Below are 19,651 nucleotides of genomic sequence, written 5' to 3' on the forward strand. Positions count from 1 at the left end.
TGGAACTCGTGCTTAAAAACTTTTCTCTCAAACTTGGTTGATTTATCCAGAGTACTTATAGCCTGTTGATGTTCTATATGATTAATCCGTACTCTTATGTCTTACAATTATTATGGCATTTATTGTCTGTATGTCTGTTATCTGGGGGGATAAGGACTATAACCAATGGACAGCTTCTGCAGAAGGAAGTATTTTTGCCAGTGAAAGGAAATTGCAGATTATTTTCCCTGTTAGCCTAGGAGATAAACTCTGCTACCCATCCAACTGCAATAACATAAAAATGGAGTAGTTCTTATCTGGGGCAGCAGGAAGCCCTGCTTCTGGCGGTTATGTGCAAAGGAGTATGGCTGTTGTCTGCTCAACTCATATTCAGCTGGGGTTAAGTTCTCAGTGTGAGCAGGCAGTGCAGATAACTGTAGCTATGGGACCTGTCATTGGATCATCATGATATTAATTTATTTACATGCAGTTAAATTATTAACACAGTGTTTGCAGAGGAGACTGTGCACCAGGGATTATACTAGGTCATTTCACTCAGCTTATGTCGAGCTTGTGACAATACCATGAGAGCGGGTACTATTTCTCTACTATATATTGAGGCAGCTGAGACTCCGAAGTGACAAATATGGTTACTCTCCTACTGTTTTCTTTAGGGTCTTGAGGTTACCTGGAACAGAGCCTCTAAAGTTTCGCTAAATAACGGATGTGTACCCAGGGCTCTGGAAGAGCAGGAACCACATTTCTGTCTGGTACTTGGCCAGGAATGTGACTCAGTCTTAGAAGTGGCCTGTTGGCTATTTCTTCTCATGAATTGGCTCATTTGCCCTTTTTGCCAGGTCTGTCTTCTCTTCTCAGAGCTCCTGCATACTCAGAGTTTCTGAGTTCTTGTAACTTACACTTGAGGTTACCTAGCGTGGTCCAGCCCCTCATGTTATCCTTTCAGCTTCCATGTATAGCTACCCAGGTCAATTTCTTTCTTTCTTTTTTTTTTAAACATTCTTATTGGAGTATAATTGCTTTTGGTGGTGTGTTAGTTTCTGCTTTATTACAAAGTGAATCAGTTATACATATACATACATCCCCATATCCCCTGCCTCTCACCCTCCCTATCCCACCTCTAGGTGGTCACAAAGCACCAAGCTGATCTCCCTGTGCTATGTGGCTGCTTCCCACTAGCTAGCTATTTTACGTTTGGTAGTGTATATATGTCAATGCTACTCTCTCACACTTCGTCCCAGCTTACCCTTGCCCCTTCCCAAGTCCTCAAGTCCATTCTCTACGTCTGCATCTTTATTCCTGTCCTGCCCCTGTGTTCATCACAACCTTTATTTTTGATTCCATATATATGTGTTAGCATACAGTATTTGTTTTTCTCTTTCTGACTTACTCCACTCTGTAGGACAGACTCTGGGTCCATCCACATCACTACAAATCACTTAATTTCATTTATTTTTATTGCTGAGTAATATTCCATTGTATATATGTGACACATCTTCTTTATCCATTCATCTGTCATGGACACTTAGGTTGCTTCCGCGTCCTGGCTATTGTAAATAGAGCTGCAATGAACATTGTTGTACATGACTCTTTTTGAATTATGCTGTTCTCAGGGTATATGCCCAGTAGTGGGATTCCTGGGTCCTATGTAATTCTATTTTTAGTTTTTTAAGGAACCTCCATACTGTTCTCCATAGTGGCTGTACCAATTTACATTCCCACCAAAAGTGCAAAAGGGATCCCTTTTCTCCACACCCTCTCCAGCATTTATTGTTTGTAGATTTTTTGATGATGGCCATTATGACCGGTGTGAGGTGATACCTCATTGGGGTTTTGATTTGCATTTCTCTCATGATTAGTGATGTTGAGCATCCTTTCATGTGTTTGTTGGCAGTCTGTATATCTTCTTTGGAGAAATGTCTGTTTAGATCTTCTGCCTATTTTTGGATTGGATTTTTGTTTTTTTGATATTGAGCTGCATGGGCTGCTTGTATATTTTGGAGACTAATCCTTTGTCAGTTGCTTTGTTTGCAAATATTTTCTCCCATTCTGAGGGTTGTCTTTTCATCTTGTTTATGGTTTCCTTTGCTGTGCAAATGCTTTTAATTTCACTAGGTCCCATTTGTTTATTTTTGTTGTAATTGTCATTTCTCCAGGAGGTGGGTCAAAAAGGATCTTGCTGTGATTTATGTCAGAGAGGGTTCCTCCTGTGTTTTCCTCTAAGAGTTTTATAGTGTCTGGCCTTCCATTTAGGTCTTTAATCCATTTGGAGTTTATTTTTGTGTATGGTGTTGGGAAGTGTTCTAATTTCATTCTTTTACATGCACGTGTCCACTTTTCCCAGCACCACTTATTTTAGAGGCTCTCTTTTCGTCACTGTATATTCTTGCCTCCTTTATCAAAGATAAGGTGACCATATGTGCGTGGGTTTATCTTTGTGCTTTCTATCCTGTTCCATTGATCTATATTTCTGTTTTTGTGCCGATACCATATTGTCTTGATTACTGTAGCTTTGTAGTATAGTCTGAAGTCAGGGAGCCTGATTCCTCTAGTTCCGTTTTTCTTTCTCAAGATTGGTTTGGCTATTCGGGGTCTTTTGTGTTTCCATGCAAATTGTGAAATTTTTTGTTCTAGTTTTGTGAAATATGCCATTGGTAGTTTGATAGGGATTGCATTGAATCTGTAGATTGCTTTGCGTAGTATAGTCATTTTCACAATGTTGCTTCTTCTACTCCAAGAACATGGTATATCTCTCCATCTATTTGTATCATCTTTAATTTCTTTCATCAGTGTCTTATAGTTTTCTGCATACAGGTCTTTTGTCTCCTTAGGTAGGTTTATTCCTAGGTATTTTATTCTTTTTGTTGCAGTGGTAAATGAGAGTGTTTCCTTAATTTCTCTTTTAGATTTTTCATCATTAGTGTATCAGAATGCAAGACATTTCTGTGCATTAATTTTGTATCTTGCTACTTTACCAAATTCACTGATTAGCTCTAGTAGTTTTCTGGTAGCATCTTTAGGATTCTCTATGTGTAGTATCATGTCATCTGCAAACAGTGACAGCTTTACTTCTTTTCCGATTTGGATTCCTTTTATTTTTTTTTTTCTTCTCTGATTGTTGTGGCTAAAACTTCCAAAACTATGTTGAATAATAGTGGTGAGAGTGGACCATCCTTGTCTTTTTTCTGATTTTAGAGGTTTTCACCATTGAGAACGATGTTGGCTGTGGCTTTGTCATATATGGCCTTTATTGTGTTGAGGTAAGTTCCCTCTATGCCTACTTTCTGGAGAGTTTTTATCATAAATGGGTGTTGAATTTTGTCAAAAGCGTTTTCTGCGTCTATTGAGATTATCATATGGTTTTTATCCTTCAGTTTGTTAATATGGTGTATCACATCGATTGATCTGCATATACTGAAGAATCCTTGCATTCCTGTAATAAACCCCACTTGATCATGGTGTATGATCCTCTTAATGTGCTGTTGGATTCTCTTTGCTAGTATTTTGTTGAAGATTTTTGCATCTGTGTTCATCAGTGATATTGGCCTGTAGTTTTCTTTCTTTGTGACGTCATTGTCTGGTTTTGGTATCAGGGTGATGGTGGCCTCATAGAATGAGTTTGGGAGTGTTCCTCCCTCTGCTATATTTTGGAAGAGTTTGAGAAGGATAGGTGTTAGCTCTTCTCTAAATGTTTGATGGAATCCACCTGTGAAGCCATATGGTCCTGGGCTTTTGCCTGTTGGAAGATTTTTAATCACAGTTTCAATTGCAGTGCTTGTGATTCATCTGTTTATGTTTTCTATTTCTTCCTGGTTCAGTCTGGGAAGGTTGTGCTTTTCTACGAATTTGTCCATTTCTTCCAGGTTGTCCTGAAATGGACATATAGTTGCTTGTAGTAATCTCTCATGATCCTTTGTATATCTGCAGTGTTAGTTGTTACTTCTTTTTCATTTCTAATTCTGTTGAATTGAGTCATCTCCCTTTTTTTCTTGATGAGTCTGGCTAGTGGTTTATCAATTTTGTTTATCTTCTCAAAGAACCAGCTTTTAGTTTTATTGATCTTTGCTATTGTTTCCTTCATTTCTTTTTCATTTATTTCTGATCTGATCTTTATGATTTCTTTCCTTCTGCTAACTTTGGGGTTTTTTTTTTCTTCCTCTAATTGCTTTAGGTGTAGAGTTAGGTAGTTTATTTGGATTTTTCTTGTTTCTTGAGGTAGGATTGTATTGCTATAAACTTCCCTCTTAGAACTGCTTTTGCTGCATCCCATAGGTTTTGGGTTGTCATGTTTTCATTGTCATTTGTTTCTAGGTATTTTTTGATTTCCTCTTTGATTTCTTCAGTGATCTCTTGGTTATTTAGTAGTGTATTGTTTAGCCTCCATGTGTTTGTATTTTTTACAGATCTTTTCCAGTAATTGATATCTAGTCTCATAGCATTGTGGTCGGAAAAGATACTTGATACAATTTCAATTTTCTTAAATTTACCAAGGCTTGATTTGTGACCCAAGATATGATCTATCCTGGAGAATGTTCCATGAGCACTTGAGAAAAATGTGTATTCTGTTGTTTTTTGGATGGAATGTCCTATAAATATCAATTAAGTCCATCTTGTTTAATGTGTTATTTAACGCTTGTGTTTCCTTATTTATTTTCATTTTGGATGATCTGTCTGTTGGTGAAAGTGGGGTGTTAAAGTCCCTTACTTTTATTGTGTTACTGTCGATTTCCCCTTTTATGGGTATTAGCATTTGCCTTATGTATTGAGGTGTTCCTGTGTTGGGTGCATATTTACAATTGTTATATCGTATTCTTGGATTGATCCCTTGATCATTATGTAGTGTCCTTCTTTGTCTCTTATAATAGTCTTTATTTTAAAGTCTATTTTGTCTGATACGAGAATTGCTCCTCCAGATTTTTTTTGATTTCCATTTGCATGAAAAGTGTTTTTCCATTCTCTCACTTTCAGTCTGTATGTGTCCCTAGGTCTGAAGTGGGTCTCTTGTAGACAGCATATATATGGGTCTTGTTTTTGTATCCATTCAGCCAGTCTGTGTGTTTTCGTTGGAGCATTTAATCCATTTACATTGAATTTAATTATTGATATGTATGTTCCTATTACCGTATTCTTTATTGTTTTGGGTTTGTTTTTGTAGGTTGTTTCATTCTCTTGTGTTTCCTGCCTAGAGAAGTTCCTTTACCATTTGATGTAAAGCTGGTTCGGTGGTGCTGAATTCTCTTAACTTTTGCTTGTCTGTAAAGATTTTAATTTGTCTGTCGAATCTGAATGAGATCCTTGCTAGGTAGAGCAATCTTGGTTGTAGATTTTCCCATTTCATCACTTAAAATATGTCCTGCCAGTCCCTTCTGGCTTGCAGAGTTTTTGCTGAAAGATCAGCTGTTAACCTTATGGGGATTCCCTTGTATGTTATTTGTTGTTTTTCCCTTGCTGCTTTTAATATTTTTTCTTTGTATTTAATTTTTGATAGTTTGATTAATATGTGTCTTGGCGTGTTTCTCCTTGGATTTATCCTGTATGGGACTCTCTGCGCTTCCTGGACTTGATTGACTATTACCCTTCCCATGTTAGGGAAGTTTTCAACTATAATCTCTTCAAATATTTTCTCTGACCCTTTCTTTTTCTCTTCTTCTCCTGGGACCCCTATAATTTGAATATTGGTGCGTTCAGTGTTGTCCCAGAGGTCTCTGAGACTGTCCTCAATTCTTTTCATTCTTTTTTCTTTATTCTGCTCTGCAGTAGTTTTTTCCACTATTTTATCTTCCAGGTCACTTATCCGTTCTTCTGCCTCAGTTACTCTGCTATTGAGTCCTTCTAGAGAATTTTTAATTTCATGTATTGTGTTGTTCATCATTGTTTGTTTGCTCTTTAGTTCTTCTAGGTCCTTGTTAAACGTTTCTTGCATTTTCTCTGTTCTATTTCCAAGATTTTGGATCATCTTTACTATCATTATTCTGAATTCTTTTTCAGGTAGACTGCCTATTCCTTCTTCATTTCTTTGGTCTGTTGGGTTTTTACCTTGCTCCTTCATCTGCTGCGTATTTCTCTGTTTTCTCATTTTGCTTAACTTACTGTGTTTGGGGTCTCCTTTTCGGAAGCTGCAGGTTTGTAGTTCCTGTTGTTTTTGGTGTTTGCCCCCAGTGGCTAATGATTGTTTAGTGGCTTGTGTAGGCTTCCTGGTGGAGGTGACTGGTGCCTGTGTTCTGATGGGTGGGGATGGATCTTGTCTTTCTGGTAGTCAGGGCAGCATCTGGTCGTGTGTTTTGGGGTGTCTGTGAACTTAGTATGATTTTAGGCAGCCTCTCTGCTAATGGGTGGGGTTGTGTTCCTGTCTTGCTAGTTGTTTGTCATGGGGCATCCAACCCTGGAGCTTGCAGGCCTTTGGGTGGAGCTGGGTCTTAGTGTTGAGACAGACATCTCTGGGAGAGCTCTCACAAATTGTTATTACCTGCGGCCAGGAGGCCTCTGGTGGTCCAGTGTCCTGAACTCAGCTCTCCCAGTTCAGAGGCTCAGGCCTGACATTAGGCCCGACCACCAAGACCCTGTCAGCCATACAGCTCAGAAGAAAAGGTAGAAAAAAGAAAGAAAATAATAAAATAAAATAATTAAAATAAAAAAATAATTAAAATATAAAAGTAATAAAAAAACAAAGAAGAGAGCAACCAAACCAATAAACAAATCCTCCAATGATAACAAGCGCTAAAAACTAAACTAAGATAAACATAACAATCAGAAACAAGTCAGTTGCAGACAGCAAAACCCCAAGTTTACAGTTGCTCCCAAAGTCCACCGCCTCAGGTTGATTGTGGGGATTTAATCTGCTGCTCCTGAGGCTGCTGGGAGACATTTCCCTTTCTCTTCTTTGTTCTCAGAGCTCCCGGGGCTCCGCTTTGGATTTGGCCCCGCCTCTGCATGTAGGTTCCCTGAGGGCGTCTGTTCTTCTCTCAAGACAGGACGGGGTTAAAGGAGCCGCTGATTTCGGGGGCTCTGGCTCACTCAGGCCGTGGGGAGGGAGGGGCACGGAGTGCGGGGCGAGCCTGCAGTGGCAGAGGCCGGCGTGACATTGCACCAGCCTGGGGCGCGCCGTGCGTTCTCCCGGGGAAGTTGTCCCTGGATCCCGGGACCCTGGCAGTGGCGGGCTGCACAGGCTCCCCTGAAGGGGGGCATGGACAGTGACCTGCGCTCGCACACAGGCCCGTTGGCGGCGGCAGCAGCAGCCCCAGCGTCCCACGCCCGTCTCTGGGGTCCGCGCTTTTAGCCGCGGCTCGCGCCCCTCTCTGGAGCTCCTTTAAGCAGCGCTCTTAATCCCCTCTCCTCGTGCACCAGGAAACAAAGAGGGAAGAAAAAGTCTCTTGCCTCTTCTGGCAGGTCCAGACTTTTTCCCGGACTCCCTCCTGGCTAGCTGTGGTGCACTAACCCCTTCAGGCTGTGTTCACGCGGCCAACCCCAGCCCTCTCCCTGCGCTCCGACCGAGGCCTGAGCCTCACCTCCCAGCCCCGCCCACCCCAGCGGGCGAGCAGACAAGCCTCTCGGGCTGGTGAGTGCCGGTCGGCACCGATCCTCTGTGCGCGAATCTCTCCGCTTTGCCATCCGCACCCCTGTTGCTGTGCTCTCCTCCGCGGCTCCGAAGCTTCCCCCTTCCGCCACCCGCATTCTCCGCCCGTGAAGGGAATTCCTATTGTGGAAACCTTTCCTCCTTCACGGCTCCCTCCCACTGGTGCAGGTCCCATCCCTATTCTTTTGTCTCTGTTTATTCTTTTTTCTTTTGCCCTACCCAGGTACGTGGGGAGTTTCTTGCCTTTTGGAAGGTCTGAGGTCTTCTGCCAGCGTTCAGTAGGTGTTCTGTAGGAGTTGTTCCACATGTAGATGTATTTCTGATGTATTTGTGAGGAGGAAGGTGATCTCCACGTCTTACTCCTCTGCCATCTTGGAGGTCCCCCGAGGTCAATTTCTTGAGAGAGAATCATATAGGCTCAGCCACTTTCCCCCCACTTAAATAGGTCACTTAAACATTTACTGTTATTTGATCAGGTGCTTAAGTAGCTCTTTTCCAATCAGCTTTGGCCTCCATGATGCATGATGGTGTGAAATGTGGGCTCTTGGGCTGCTGCTTTTGCAGAAGCTCTGAGTAGAACAGCTTTTCTTCTGAGGGTGAGTGGGAGTGTTAAGTGACATGACCGACATATCTAGTGTAAATTTACATATGGTGGAGTTGACATTGCAACCATGGTCTATATCAGTGGCTTAACATAATGAGAAATACATTTTACTTGTAAGCCAGTATGTGTGCTCATGGGTGCACGTCTGTGTATCTCAAACAAAAGCTTTACAAAGCAGAAGTTACCCTTAATACATGCAGTGCACTGTGGTATTCTCTGTTCTGTCCTTTCTGTTTTGTTACCTTTAAGTAGATGACAGTCAGAAATTCTTGGACTTTATTTTGCTATTCACTAAGAGGTTATAAGCTTGTAGCTTGAAAACGCTGGTATCTGACTGCAGAATTCATTTGTATCCCACTGCACTGTGCTGGATGGGGCAAACAAATCAAGCTGAAAACCAGTACCTGCGCTGCAGGAACTTAGAAGCTGGTTTAGGAGACAGTAGAAATGAAAGGTTTAAGTGATGTTTTTGAAAGAATGTTGGACAAAATGCGAAAATGAATGACACAGATAGATATCATAGAAAGCAGTAAAGGTCAGGAAAGTGCTCTCTAGAGACTCTGAATAAACTAGACGGTCTACGTGAGCCATGGCCGCTGAGCCTGTGCGTCCGGAGCCTGTGCTCCACAACGGAAGAGGCCGCAACAGTGAGAGGCCCCCCAAAAATCTAGACGGGCTAGATGGGCAGAAGAGTGGAAAATAAAAGCAATAGAAGTATAAACTATTGCTTGAAGGAAGCTTGAGATATAGGTAAATGGGAGAACAGTGGTAATTCTGTGCCTATTTCTCAGGTCTCCTCCATATAATAATAAGGTATTTCCTGTCCAGTGGAACCACTGCGTGCTTTGAACATCTCATGTAAAACATCAGTCCAGGGCCTCCCTGGTGGCGCAGTGGTTGAGAGTCCGCCTGCTGATGCAGGGGATACGTGTTCGTGCCCCGGTCTGGGAGGATCCCATATGCCGCGGAGTGGCTGGGCCCGTGAGCCATGGCCGCTGGGCCTGCGCATCCGGAGCCTGTGCTCCGCAACGGGAGAGGCCACAACAGTGAGAGGCCCGCGTACCGCAAAAAGAAAAAAAAAAAAACAAAAAAACATCAGTCCACTTTTTTTTTTTTTAAGTTTTTTGGCTGTACCATGTGGCATGTGGAATCTTATTTTCCTGACCAGGGATCGAAGCTGTGCCCCCTGCAGTGAAAGTGCTGCATCTTAACCACTGGACCTCCAGGGAAGTCCCTATTAGTTCACTTTAGTATCCATTTTTCCAAAACAGGTTTTACTCAGCTTAGATTTTATTGCCAATCTAAGAAACTATCTTCAGTGTCAGTGTTTTTCTAAGGAACTTACTGTTTGGAGGTGATCATTCCTTCCGTCTGCCACTTTCCAAAAACAACAAGCAAAAACAAAATGGCAGCAAAGATGCTGGCACCACCTTTACAAACAGGTGTCCTCTTCTGCAAGAGGAGCCCCTCAGACCTGTTCTGCCTTCGTCAGCCCCTTCCTGACTCATGCCTTCCCTATGTCATCGGCGTCATTGTCAATTATGTGACCCCAGCCGAGTCCTCCTCTGCGCGCCCATCTGCACACCTGCCCGTCATCACTCGCTTTCAACACTGCCTCATAAGCCACTGCCCGGTTTGGGCTTGACCGAAATCTCTCTCATGGTCACCTCTCACTTAAGAGCTTCCCTGTGGGCAGGAACAAAGAAATGCAGGTATTATTGGCATCCGTAAACAGCTCCATTTGCCTGTCCTACTTGCTTTGTTTCTTTTTTGAGAGAGGACTTTGAAACATATTTTAGTTTTTATTAAAAATAATGCTTTAATTCCAAAGCCGAGATGCTTATTATAGAAAAATCAAAAAGTACCAATAGATAAAAAGAAGAAAATAAAAATTAGTTGAAATCCCTCCCATCCAATCACTGTTGACATTTTGGTATATAACTTTTCAGACTTTTTCTTTTTTCTTAATGTGTATTTAGAGTTTTCCTTTTCCTTTAAGCAAAAATTAACACAATAATTTTGTCTTATTACTCATATTTTCCCTTTAACAATGTTGTAAATATTTTCTCAGGTCATTAAACCTGCTGTTTGTAACCTATTTTTTTCTCATAACAATGTTGTGAATGACTTTCCATGTTATTAAAGTTTCTTCCACAACAACCTTTGTAAAGCTCATATTATATTTCATCAAATAGGTAGGTGTTTGGGTCTTTTAACCAATTCCCTTTGTTAGTCATTAGGTTATTCCTAATATTCCAACTTAAAATCAAAATTTAAGTTCTTTGAAACAATTATTTTTGAATTACAAAAGTAATGCAAATACATTCACCTTATTACAAAACTAAACACAACAATTAAGACTGAAAGATGCTCTGATTTTACCACCATTCCCAACCCCCTCCACTGTTCACCACTGTTATTAGTCTGGTCTCCTCCTCCGTATTTTATTAAATATTCCACTTTTAAAAACTGCTCATCTTTTATTAAATAACTTTATGGAATCGCCTTTTTCCCCTAAAACCAGTTTACTTTTTATCCTCTCTACTTCTGTGTCACGAGCTTTTCATGTATGTCCTAATCTCATTTTCTCCTCTTGATTGCAGATATTAAAAGGAGAACTGGGTTTCTCTCTCATGGGGGAATAGAGATTGAGTATACTTGGGTCCAGGCTCAGTAGCCCACAGGGGAATGATGGTATTGAGAGCCACAAGTCAAAGAGAGGAATTTGAGGAGATTCCACAAATGTCAGTACTAATCAACAAGTTAAATTGCCAGGCGCCCTGCTGACAGCTTAACTTTCTCTGCAGCAGGAGCTGGGAATTCAGTTAGGGATGAGTTTCTGGGGCATCCAGGGGGAGGACCTTAGTTTAAGGGAAAAGTAGCTGCAGGTCACACCTCTTAAGAAATTCAGAAGCATGAGAAGACAGTGCACCACGGTGGTTAGGAGATTAGTCTTTGGGGCTTCCCTGGTGGCGCAATGTTTAAGAATCCACCTGACAATGCGGGGGACACGGGTTCAAGCCCTGGTCCGGGAAGATCCCACATGCCACGGAGCAACTAAGCCCGTGCGCCACAACTACCGAGCCTGCGCTCTAGAGCCCACGAGCCACAACTCCTGAAGCCTGCGTGCCTAAAGCCCGTGCTCCGCAACAAGAAAAGCCACCGTGATGAGAAACCCGCGCACTGCAGTGAAGAGTAGCCCCTGCTCGCCGCAACTAGAGAAAGCCCGTGCGCAGCAACGAAGACCGAACACGGCCAAAAATAAATAAATAAATATATACATACATGTATAAAAACAAAAAAAGAGAGATTAGTCCTTGGAGGCAGCAAGCAGGCCTGGGTTGAATCCCAGCTTGGCCACTTACTAGGGCTGACGATGATTTAACTTTCCTGTGTCTCCATTTTCTTATTTGTAAAATAGAGATAGTAATCGCTTCCTTGCGGCATTGTTAGACGTTTTAGATGCATGGAAAGAACAGTGCCTGGTGCATGGTAAGCATTTGATACATTGGTAGTTGGAGAAATAGATTCAGTACTCTGAATCAGGAATTGGCTAGATATAGGATGCTGGTTTACGAGGGCCGGCTACAAAGGAAGCAATGCATGCTTATCTCCTAAATCATACAAAGCACAGCAGCTTACTCTTGTGCATTTAGTGACCTTGCCGTTTGTGGTCTGTCCCCTAGGCCTCATATCTGTACTGAAGTAACTGGGGCTCAATCAGGAATCCTGGCTCTGTCTGCAGAGGGTGACTCAGCCCTGAGTAAAAGCCCCAAACCCTGGCCTGTCTTATCTGAGTTCGCCACAGTTTTAACAGATCTGAGGTTACCTCTGGGAGTCTGGGGGAGCTTGCTGTTTCTTGAGATTCAAGAACGTTGGTGAGGATTGTAGAATTAACCTTAACAATGTAGATCAGAGAGGAGATCTGGTTTTTTGAACAAATGAATGAGAAGGTCCCTGGCATGTTACTTGACATCTTTTTATTTTTATTTTTTTTCTTTTCTTTTTTTTTTTCTTTTTTTGCGGTATGCGGGCCTCTCACTGTTGTGGCCTCTCCCGTTGCGGAGCACAGGCTCCGGATGCGCAGGCCCAGTGGCCGTGGCTCACGGGCCCAGCCACTCCGCGGCATATGGGATCCTCCCAGACCGGGGCACGAACCCGTATCCCCTGCATCGGCAGGCGGACTCTCAACCACTGCGCCACCAGGGAGGCCCTTGACATCTTTTTAAATTAAGCATATGATTTTATTAAATGGGCCATTGTCTTCGACCTCTCATTATTCTAAAACATAGTGTTCTATTTACCATCTCCTCCCTAAAAATATGGCACTGTCCCCATCTTGACCTCATTTATCTGATCTTTGGTTATCCAGATCTCTGGCTCTTTGATGTGGATGTTCTGCGGCCGCTTGTGGCTTAGGTGGACGGTATTTCAGTGATTTCTCGGTGGACATGGTGGGGCCTGAGACAGCCTGCAGGGACTGCTTACAGAGGACAGTGTTTCGGACCTGTGGCAGATTTTTCATTTTAGGAACTTCAAACATACACTCAGAGAGCCGCTGTTCCCATGTTGTTGGCAGTGAAAGAATTCTAGCTCATTTATAATTCAGGGGCTATTCAGCTTGTGTTAAGTCTGTAGAAAGGACCTAGGAGTGATTGTGTCACGTGGTATAATTTTACTTTGCAATTCATTCTCTTCCCACTTGAACTCTTCAGAATAGAAGCCCATGAATAGCAAATCACCAGGAGGCATGAATAAACCAGTCAATTTTCAGCAAGTGGATAACTCCAAGTTTAAAGGTCTTAGCTCCAATGGGTATTCAGTGGACATTAGTGCTTTATGGAGCCTGAATGATCTTCGATTATAAATATCTGATCTAATTTTTTTTTTTTTTTTTTTTTTTTTGCGGTATGCGGGCCTCTCACTGTTGTGGTCTCTCCCATTGTGGAGCACAGGCTCCGGACATGCAGGCCCAGCGGCCATGTCTCACGGGCCCAGCCACTCCGCGGCATGTGGGATCCTTCCAGACCGGGGCACGAACCCATGTCCCCTGCATCGGCAGGCGGACTCTAAACTGCGCCACCAGGGAAGCCCTCTAATTTTTAATTGACTACATTTCTGAGCCTTTTTGGTCGGTCAGTCTTTTGGAGGCCCTCCTATTCTAGTTTCTCTGGCTGGCGGTGAAAAACAGAAGGAATGTGCACCTGTCTTATCTAGAAACACTGTCAAGTCACAGAGGGCCTGAGGACATATCCTTGTTTACCCCATAGAAAATGATCATCTGGTCAGCCAGGAGACTGGTGTAGTTCATCTTGGCTCTGTCCACAAGTACAGGGCTGACTCTCTCCTGTAGATAGGCTCTGTATAAATGGCAACCTCAGGGCTCTGTTGGAGGTGCAGAGAACTTGGCTTATTACCTATTCCAGTCAGTGGCGTCAAAGGCCAAGGAATATTGTGCAAAGCTCGTGGTTTTCCTAACACAGTTCTTCACGAGGTGAAAACACCTGTAGCTGTGGTGAATGCGGGAGTGGAATTACTACCTAAAGCCTGCTTGTTCCTTTGTGGGTTAGTCATCTAACAAGTTCAGATTGGCAAAGTATCAAGAAGGAAATCGGCATCCATTTTATTTTATTTGTTGATTTTTTAACCATTTTTAAAAATTGAAGTCTAGTTAACTGACAATGTTGAATTAGTTTCAGGTGTACAGCAAAGTGATTCAATTGTACATATACATATATCTATTCTTTTTTCAGATTCTTTCCCCATATAGGTTATTACAGAATGTTGAGTATAGTTCCCTGTGCTATACAGTAGTTCCTTGCTGTTTATCTATTTTATATGTAGTAGTGTGTATATGTTACTCCCAAATTCCTAATTTATCCCTCCCTCCCTTTACCCTTTGGTAACAGTAAGTTTGTTTTCTATGTCTGTGAGTCTATTTCTGTTTTGTAAATAAGTTCATTTACATCATTTTTTTAGATTCCATATGTAAGTCATATACGATATTTGTCTTTCTCTGACTTACTCGCCATCAATTTTAGGTGGAGTATCTATTAATTAACTTTTGGGTCTGTACTTTAAGGAGTTTATTTACCCTTTTATAAATTTCAAAAACTATATCTTGGGTCTAGTAAGACAGTATCATATCCATAGATGAAGTATCTTCTACTGTCCTTTATTAGTTTTAGCCAGTTGTTAACTTCTATCTCTTTTGAACCTGGAAAATATACTGGTTACAAAAATCATGGGAGGAGAATTTCAATGCAGTTACAGCAGTAAAAATATAATTTACACTTATGAATTTAGGACTGTTATGGCATTAGTGAGTTCCCTGCATTCACTATCTTGACAGGCCATATAATATATGTTCATATTTTTCAACTTATGTCAGAACTATAGTTGTGAGCTACAGTTTTGTTGTTTTATTTGAATTAATTTTTATCCACTTCAAATGTTGACAATATTGACATATATTCACGCTTTATCCTTAGAGTCTATCATCTGCCATGGCAAGATTTGAAGAGTTTTGTGAATTGCTTAGTTTATATGAAATCAAGAACCCCAAATGGAATCTAGTTCTTAATGTTTCATTAAACTACTTATGTAATTCTACTTGATGAGATAGTTGAATAAAAAATTTAGACCAGGGCTTCCCTGGTGGTGCAGTGGTTGAGAGTCTGCCTGCCGATGCAGGGGACACGGGTTCGTGCCCCTGTCCAGGAGGATCCCACATGCTGCAGAGCGGCTGGGCCCGTGAGCCACGGCCGCTGAGCCTGCACGTCCGGAGCCTCTGCTCTGTACCGGGAGAGGCCACAACGGTGAGAGGCCTGTGTACCGCAAAAAAAAAAAAAAAAAAAAAAATTTAGACCAATGAGGAATGAGAAAGTCAGAAGAGAGCTGTAAAGGAGTGTTGCTTGGCTGTCTGTGTGTTCCCGTTTGTGCTGGGCCAGAGCCACCACTGCAAAATATATATTTAAAAAATAAAAAATGAGCCTGTACAATTTAATTTCTTTCAGTTTAGATAACAAAATAGGAATCCATTTTGGAAGGTGGTGTATTTTCTTTTCCATACATGGAAACAAGGAGAGCCCTTGGAGAATTTTGCTAGATTCTCTTAGCAAAACTGTGCAAACTGCAGAAAACATGTAAATGTAAAAACTATAGGTATAAACATATGCTTTATACACATTTTTTTTTTGGTGCAAAAGAAGAGCCTGGGCCTTCAGATGATTTTTACTTCAGTTTAACAATAAGGTCACTGGTTTTGAATAGACAATTTCCAGAGATATTTACTATTAAAATCTTTGCACACATTCTCTCTCCTTCTTTCCTTTCCCTCCCTCCCTTACCCACTTCTTCCCTTGTTTCTTTCCGCTTGACATTTTGCTCTGTGTTTTCATTCTCCCCCAGTTTTCTCTGCCTGCCTTCTGCCAGTCTCTGTGAGGCCCTCTTTTATATCCTCTCTCCCCTTCTTTCTCTGGTTTCATCTTCCCAATTCTTCAGTTTCTGAAATCATCTTGCCGCTCTTGACCTTCGACCTCCAGGCACCTGCTCTGCTTAATTTAGAGTTGAACGTGGAAGGTCTCAGGTGGACAAAATGCTTCCTCTTGGCTCAGGAGAAGAACCTGTCCAGCCAGGACCTGGAGCAGTGGTCTGGCAGCCAGCCAGGAGGAGCTGGCTCATCAGAACTCTCCAGAGCCAGTTTTCAGATTCCCCGAGTGTGCCCGTTTTCTTAATTATAACCCAAGACTGCTTCATGGAATCTTTTTTTCTTTTTGGTCAGTTTTGTATGGGCTGCTGTTCTCTTACTAATGACTTTTTTGGGTAAAGGAATATTTTATCATTTTTTAAATTAGTATTGTTAGTGAAAGATGATAATTCTATGCAATTAGTACTTTGCCTTTTTCAAAACTACCTTCTCTCCCCCCTCAGAAGAGCAACTACTTTAGCTGGGGATTTTTTTCTTTTTCTTTTTGATAGGATGAAGTACTCTTTATCCCTCAGTAAACTAGCTGTATCTGGGTAGGTCTCTAAGCCCACATGCTTCTCTCTCTTCCCCTTAAGATTTCCGGGTTTGAACTCAGCAGTAGGCGTGGATAGAGGTGCCGTTGGCCTGGAAATTCTTGCTGGTGACCTCACCTGCAGAGACAGTGGGCGTGATGCCGGAATATCCATCTGCCAGGACTTTGTGTCAGGCAGGAAATCCTGTGAAGTTCGTGCTCAGGGTTAACCAAATGGGAGCAGCTCTGAACGGTTTCATTCTTCTGTCCAGTCTCCTACCTTATTAAAATGTTTGAAGAAGCCTTTTTAGCCATGAGTTCTTGCTGACAGGCTGACCCAGGGTCAGGATGGTGGGTAAGGCATTACAACATTCTGTGATATGGGTGGATGAAAACAAACATATGGAGACTTGGTACAGACCTGGCATTAGAAGGGGTTGTAGTGATGATCATCCAACCGTAGAAATGGGGGTGCCTCTCATAGAAAGCTGGGAGTTCCTATCCCTGGTAATATCATGATTAAGAGTGGGAGTCCTGAAGTTGACAGACCTGGATGGGGACCCTGGCCTTGCTACCTATTAGCTGTGTGATCTGGGATCCTAAGCCTTAGTTGTTATTCCCATCTGTGAAATGGGAATAAAAGTAGTATTGGCTTTTTAGAATGTTTATGAGGATTCAATGGGAATGGGGTATAAAACACACAGCATATTTCCTGGTGCTCAGTAAATGATTGCTGATTTTACTATTGATTTAGGACTCTTTCTGCTCTACTGTACTGCTTTCTAACCTTTTCCAACAATCAGATTAAAGGCAGTAACATGTAGTTGTCTTTACTTCCCTGACCCCACAATGTAGAGAACTGTGTGCCAGCGGTCTTCACACTGGGATATGCATCACACCCCGGGGCATTCAGCAAGACCATGTGAGGTGGGCAGGAGTAGTTTTAAGGGGACCATTTTCCAGATTCTCAACTCGTAGGTATTCTTTTTTCTAAAACTGAGACTGTATCTGCAGTTCAAGTGTTACACCAGGTTTTGTTCTGTTTTTTTTCCAGCTTCCACTTTCACAGTTACCCCCTTTGCCATTTTTCTAAAGAAAGCCATATCAAATCTTACTTTGGTGCCCTGTCCCAACATGTTAAATCACAGGCACAAGATAAAATGGGGTCAATTTGAAATACTGGTTTCAGCAAAGCCTCCTTTAATTAAGCCACCGTCTCACTCAGAGGTGCATTGTCAGTAAAATTTTACTTGTAGGGCTAAATGCATTGAAATTGGAAGTAATTGTGTCATTTTGATTATAGATTAGTAATGCTATTTGTAGTGGTTTTACAATCCAGAAGAGTCTTTATGCTTAAAGCTCATTGCTCACAGGAAATTTTAGAAAATTAAATGTAAAAACCTATTTTTGTGTTAAAGTATGCTAGGGTGACTAATAAGACACCCTGACACATAGAATTATACTAGGAAACTTGGGGGGGGTGGGATTGACATAGAAATGAGATTTCAAGGAGAAAGAAGAATAATGTAAAATCTCCAACTGTTAAGAAAAGCTTATTTATTTTTAAATGGGTGATGTTATGCAATAGGTATTTAGTCATCATGGTTTTTATATTACATTGGATACATTTAAAAGAGTGTAATAACACATGGTTAAAATGTCTAAATTTACAATTAGCAGCAAAATGTATCTTTAAAATTCTTTACGTTTAGGACGAAAATTTAAGATGCCAACTTAAAAATGGGTCTAAGGGAACATGGTTTTTAAGGTTTTTTTTTGAGAAGTATGATAGCCAACGTTTGAAGACCTTTGTTATATTTTATTGCTATTAATTTTTCACACAAGGGGAGGGCACTCCCTTCCTGCTCTTCTTCCTGTGAAGTGCAGGATTTAATTGGTTGGTATTTTGCATATGCCTTACCTTTTGCTAATTAAACTTTAACTGAAAAGCATGAATATCTTTCATGTGCCAGACTCAGTGCCGGGTATATCAGAAGAGACTCCAGGTCCTGCCTTCATGGAGTTCATAGTTCAGCCTCTACTCTTTGGGTTAGAGACTGAATTTTGATAGGAACTACAGCAGTCAGGTAAAAATGTGTGGCAGTTGAGTTATAGGAACCTCAGGGATTCAACTAGGGATACAACCGTATTACTGCAAGTATGGTACTAGCATTCTTGGTTCTTGTAGCTACTGTGGCTTCTCCAAAGACTATCAGGTTATATCCTTATTTGTCAAAATTAAATATGCCTGAAAGACTGCTGAAATTGGGCCAAGGGGACTGCATTTCCTTGTTTGATTGGGTTTTTATAAAGAGCATTGCTGTTCCACTGAGTCTCTGTGAAAAAATAGTGTTAAAATTACTCTTTCAATGTCATAAGGACACCATATTACTGACCAGGGTTCTGGGCAGTAAACTCTTAAAGTGGTGGCTTCATTTTCTTTATTATCAGGAATTTCTTCAGTTATGAATTAGAAGATTAATTTCATAAGTATTTTAGGAACAGCCAGAACTAAAAGTAGAACAGATTAACTCAACCTGATAGGATAGTGTTCTAGACACTTTTCGTTTCTTTAGTGTTGAGCTATACTAATTTATTTGTGTAATTAAATGTCATTTGAGGGGTGTGAGACTCAAAATTAGTATGTACTGAATTCAACATTTTGCATAATTTCTCTTAATTCATTTTGAAGGGCACAGAGTTATGTCTTACATAATAGAGCAGTTGTTTAAGTAAATGCGCTCAACTTTATTTTGCTTTTCCCCCTAGGTGAAAAGAAATGGATTATCTCAGACAGTTAGCCAGGAAGAAAGAAAGAGACAAGAGGTATGTTTTCCACCAAGCAGATGCTTTAGGGTTCCAAGGGATGCCTATTATGTTCAGCATTTTCCTTTGACGATGTATTCTTTTTTTTTTTTTTTTTTTTTTACAGAAGGAGTATGTGATCATTGTCAAATAAAACTACACATAAACCCCCATAAAAGAAAATTTAAAATATACCAATGTCATTTTAACTTAACAAAGCACCTAGTCTGCGTGTATTTACACTGGAAGAAATACGTTGAAAAATGAAACAGACATTACTTAGATCCTGGAACTGAAAAAGGATGTTAGTGAAAAAACTGGTGAAATCTGAATAAAGTGTGAATATTTGTCTGCAGACAAAATGTAATGTACCCTGGATAGGGAAAGCCAGGTGAAGGAAATATAGGAACTCTGAACCCTCTTTGCAAGATTTCTATAAATCTAAAATTATACCAAAATAAAAGTTTACCTAATAAAAAGTAAAACAGATAATAAGAGGGTTTTATAACTTGAAGTTTAATAAATACAGTTTAAGAAAATTGCTCACTGTAATAATATTGCGAAGTTGTCAGAGTACTTTCCTTCTGTTTTATACATATGAGCATGGAGATACAGAAGCTTAGGCATATACATGCATGTAAATCAATTCCACAGAGGACATGAGATACCTTT

The 19,651-nt window shown here is 41.0% G+C and overlaps 1 protein-coding gene across 2 annotated transcripts in view; it reads left to right on the forward strand.

Annotated features, from left to right (window-relative positions):
* ARHGEF26 (Rho guanine nucleotide exchange factor 26) overlaps positions 1–19,651 on the forward strand; it is a 146,440-nt gene that overhangs the window by 15,975 nt on the left and 110,814 nt on the right. For both annotated transcript variants that reach the window (XM_082625676.1, XM_082625675.1), the window contains one exon: positions 18,944–19,000. In XM_082625676.1, the coding sequence (XP_082481802.1) occupies positions 18,944–19,000 (57 nt within the window). The remainder of the gene's footprint in view (positions 1–18,943; positions 19,001–19,651) is intronic.

This window comes from Mesoplodon mirus, assembly GCF_964341445.2.
Source record: "Mesoplodon mirus genome assembly, chromosome: 6".
Taxonomy (NCBI): Eukaryota; Metazoa; Chordata; class Mammalia; order Artiodactyla; family Ziphiidae; genus Mesoplodon; species Mesoplodon mirus.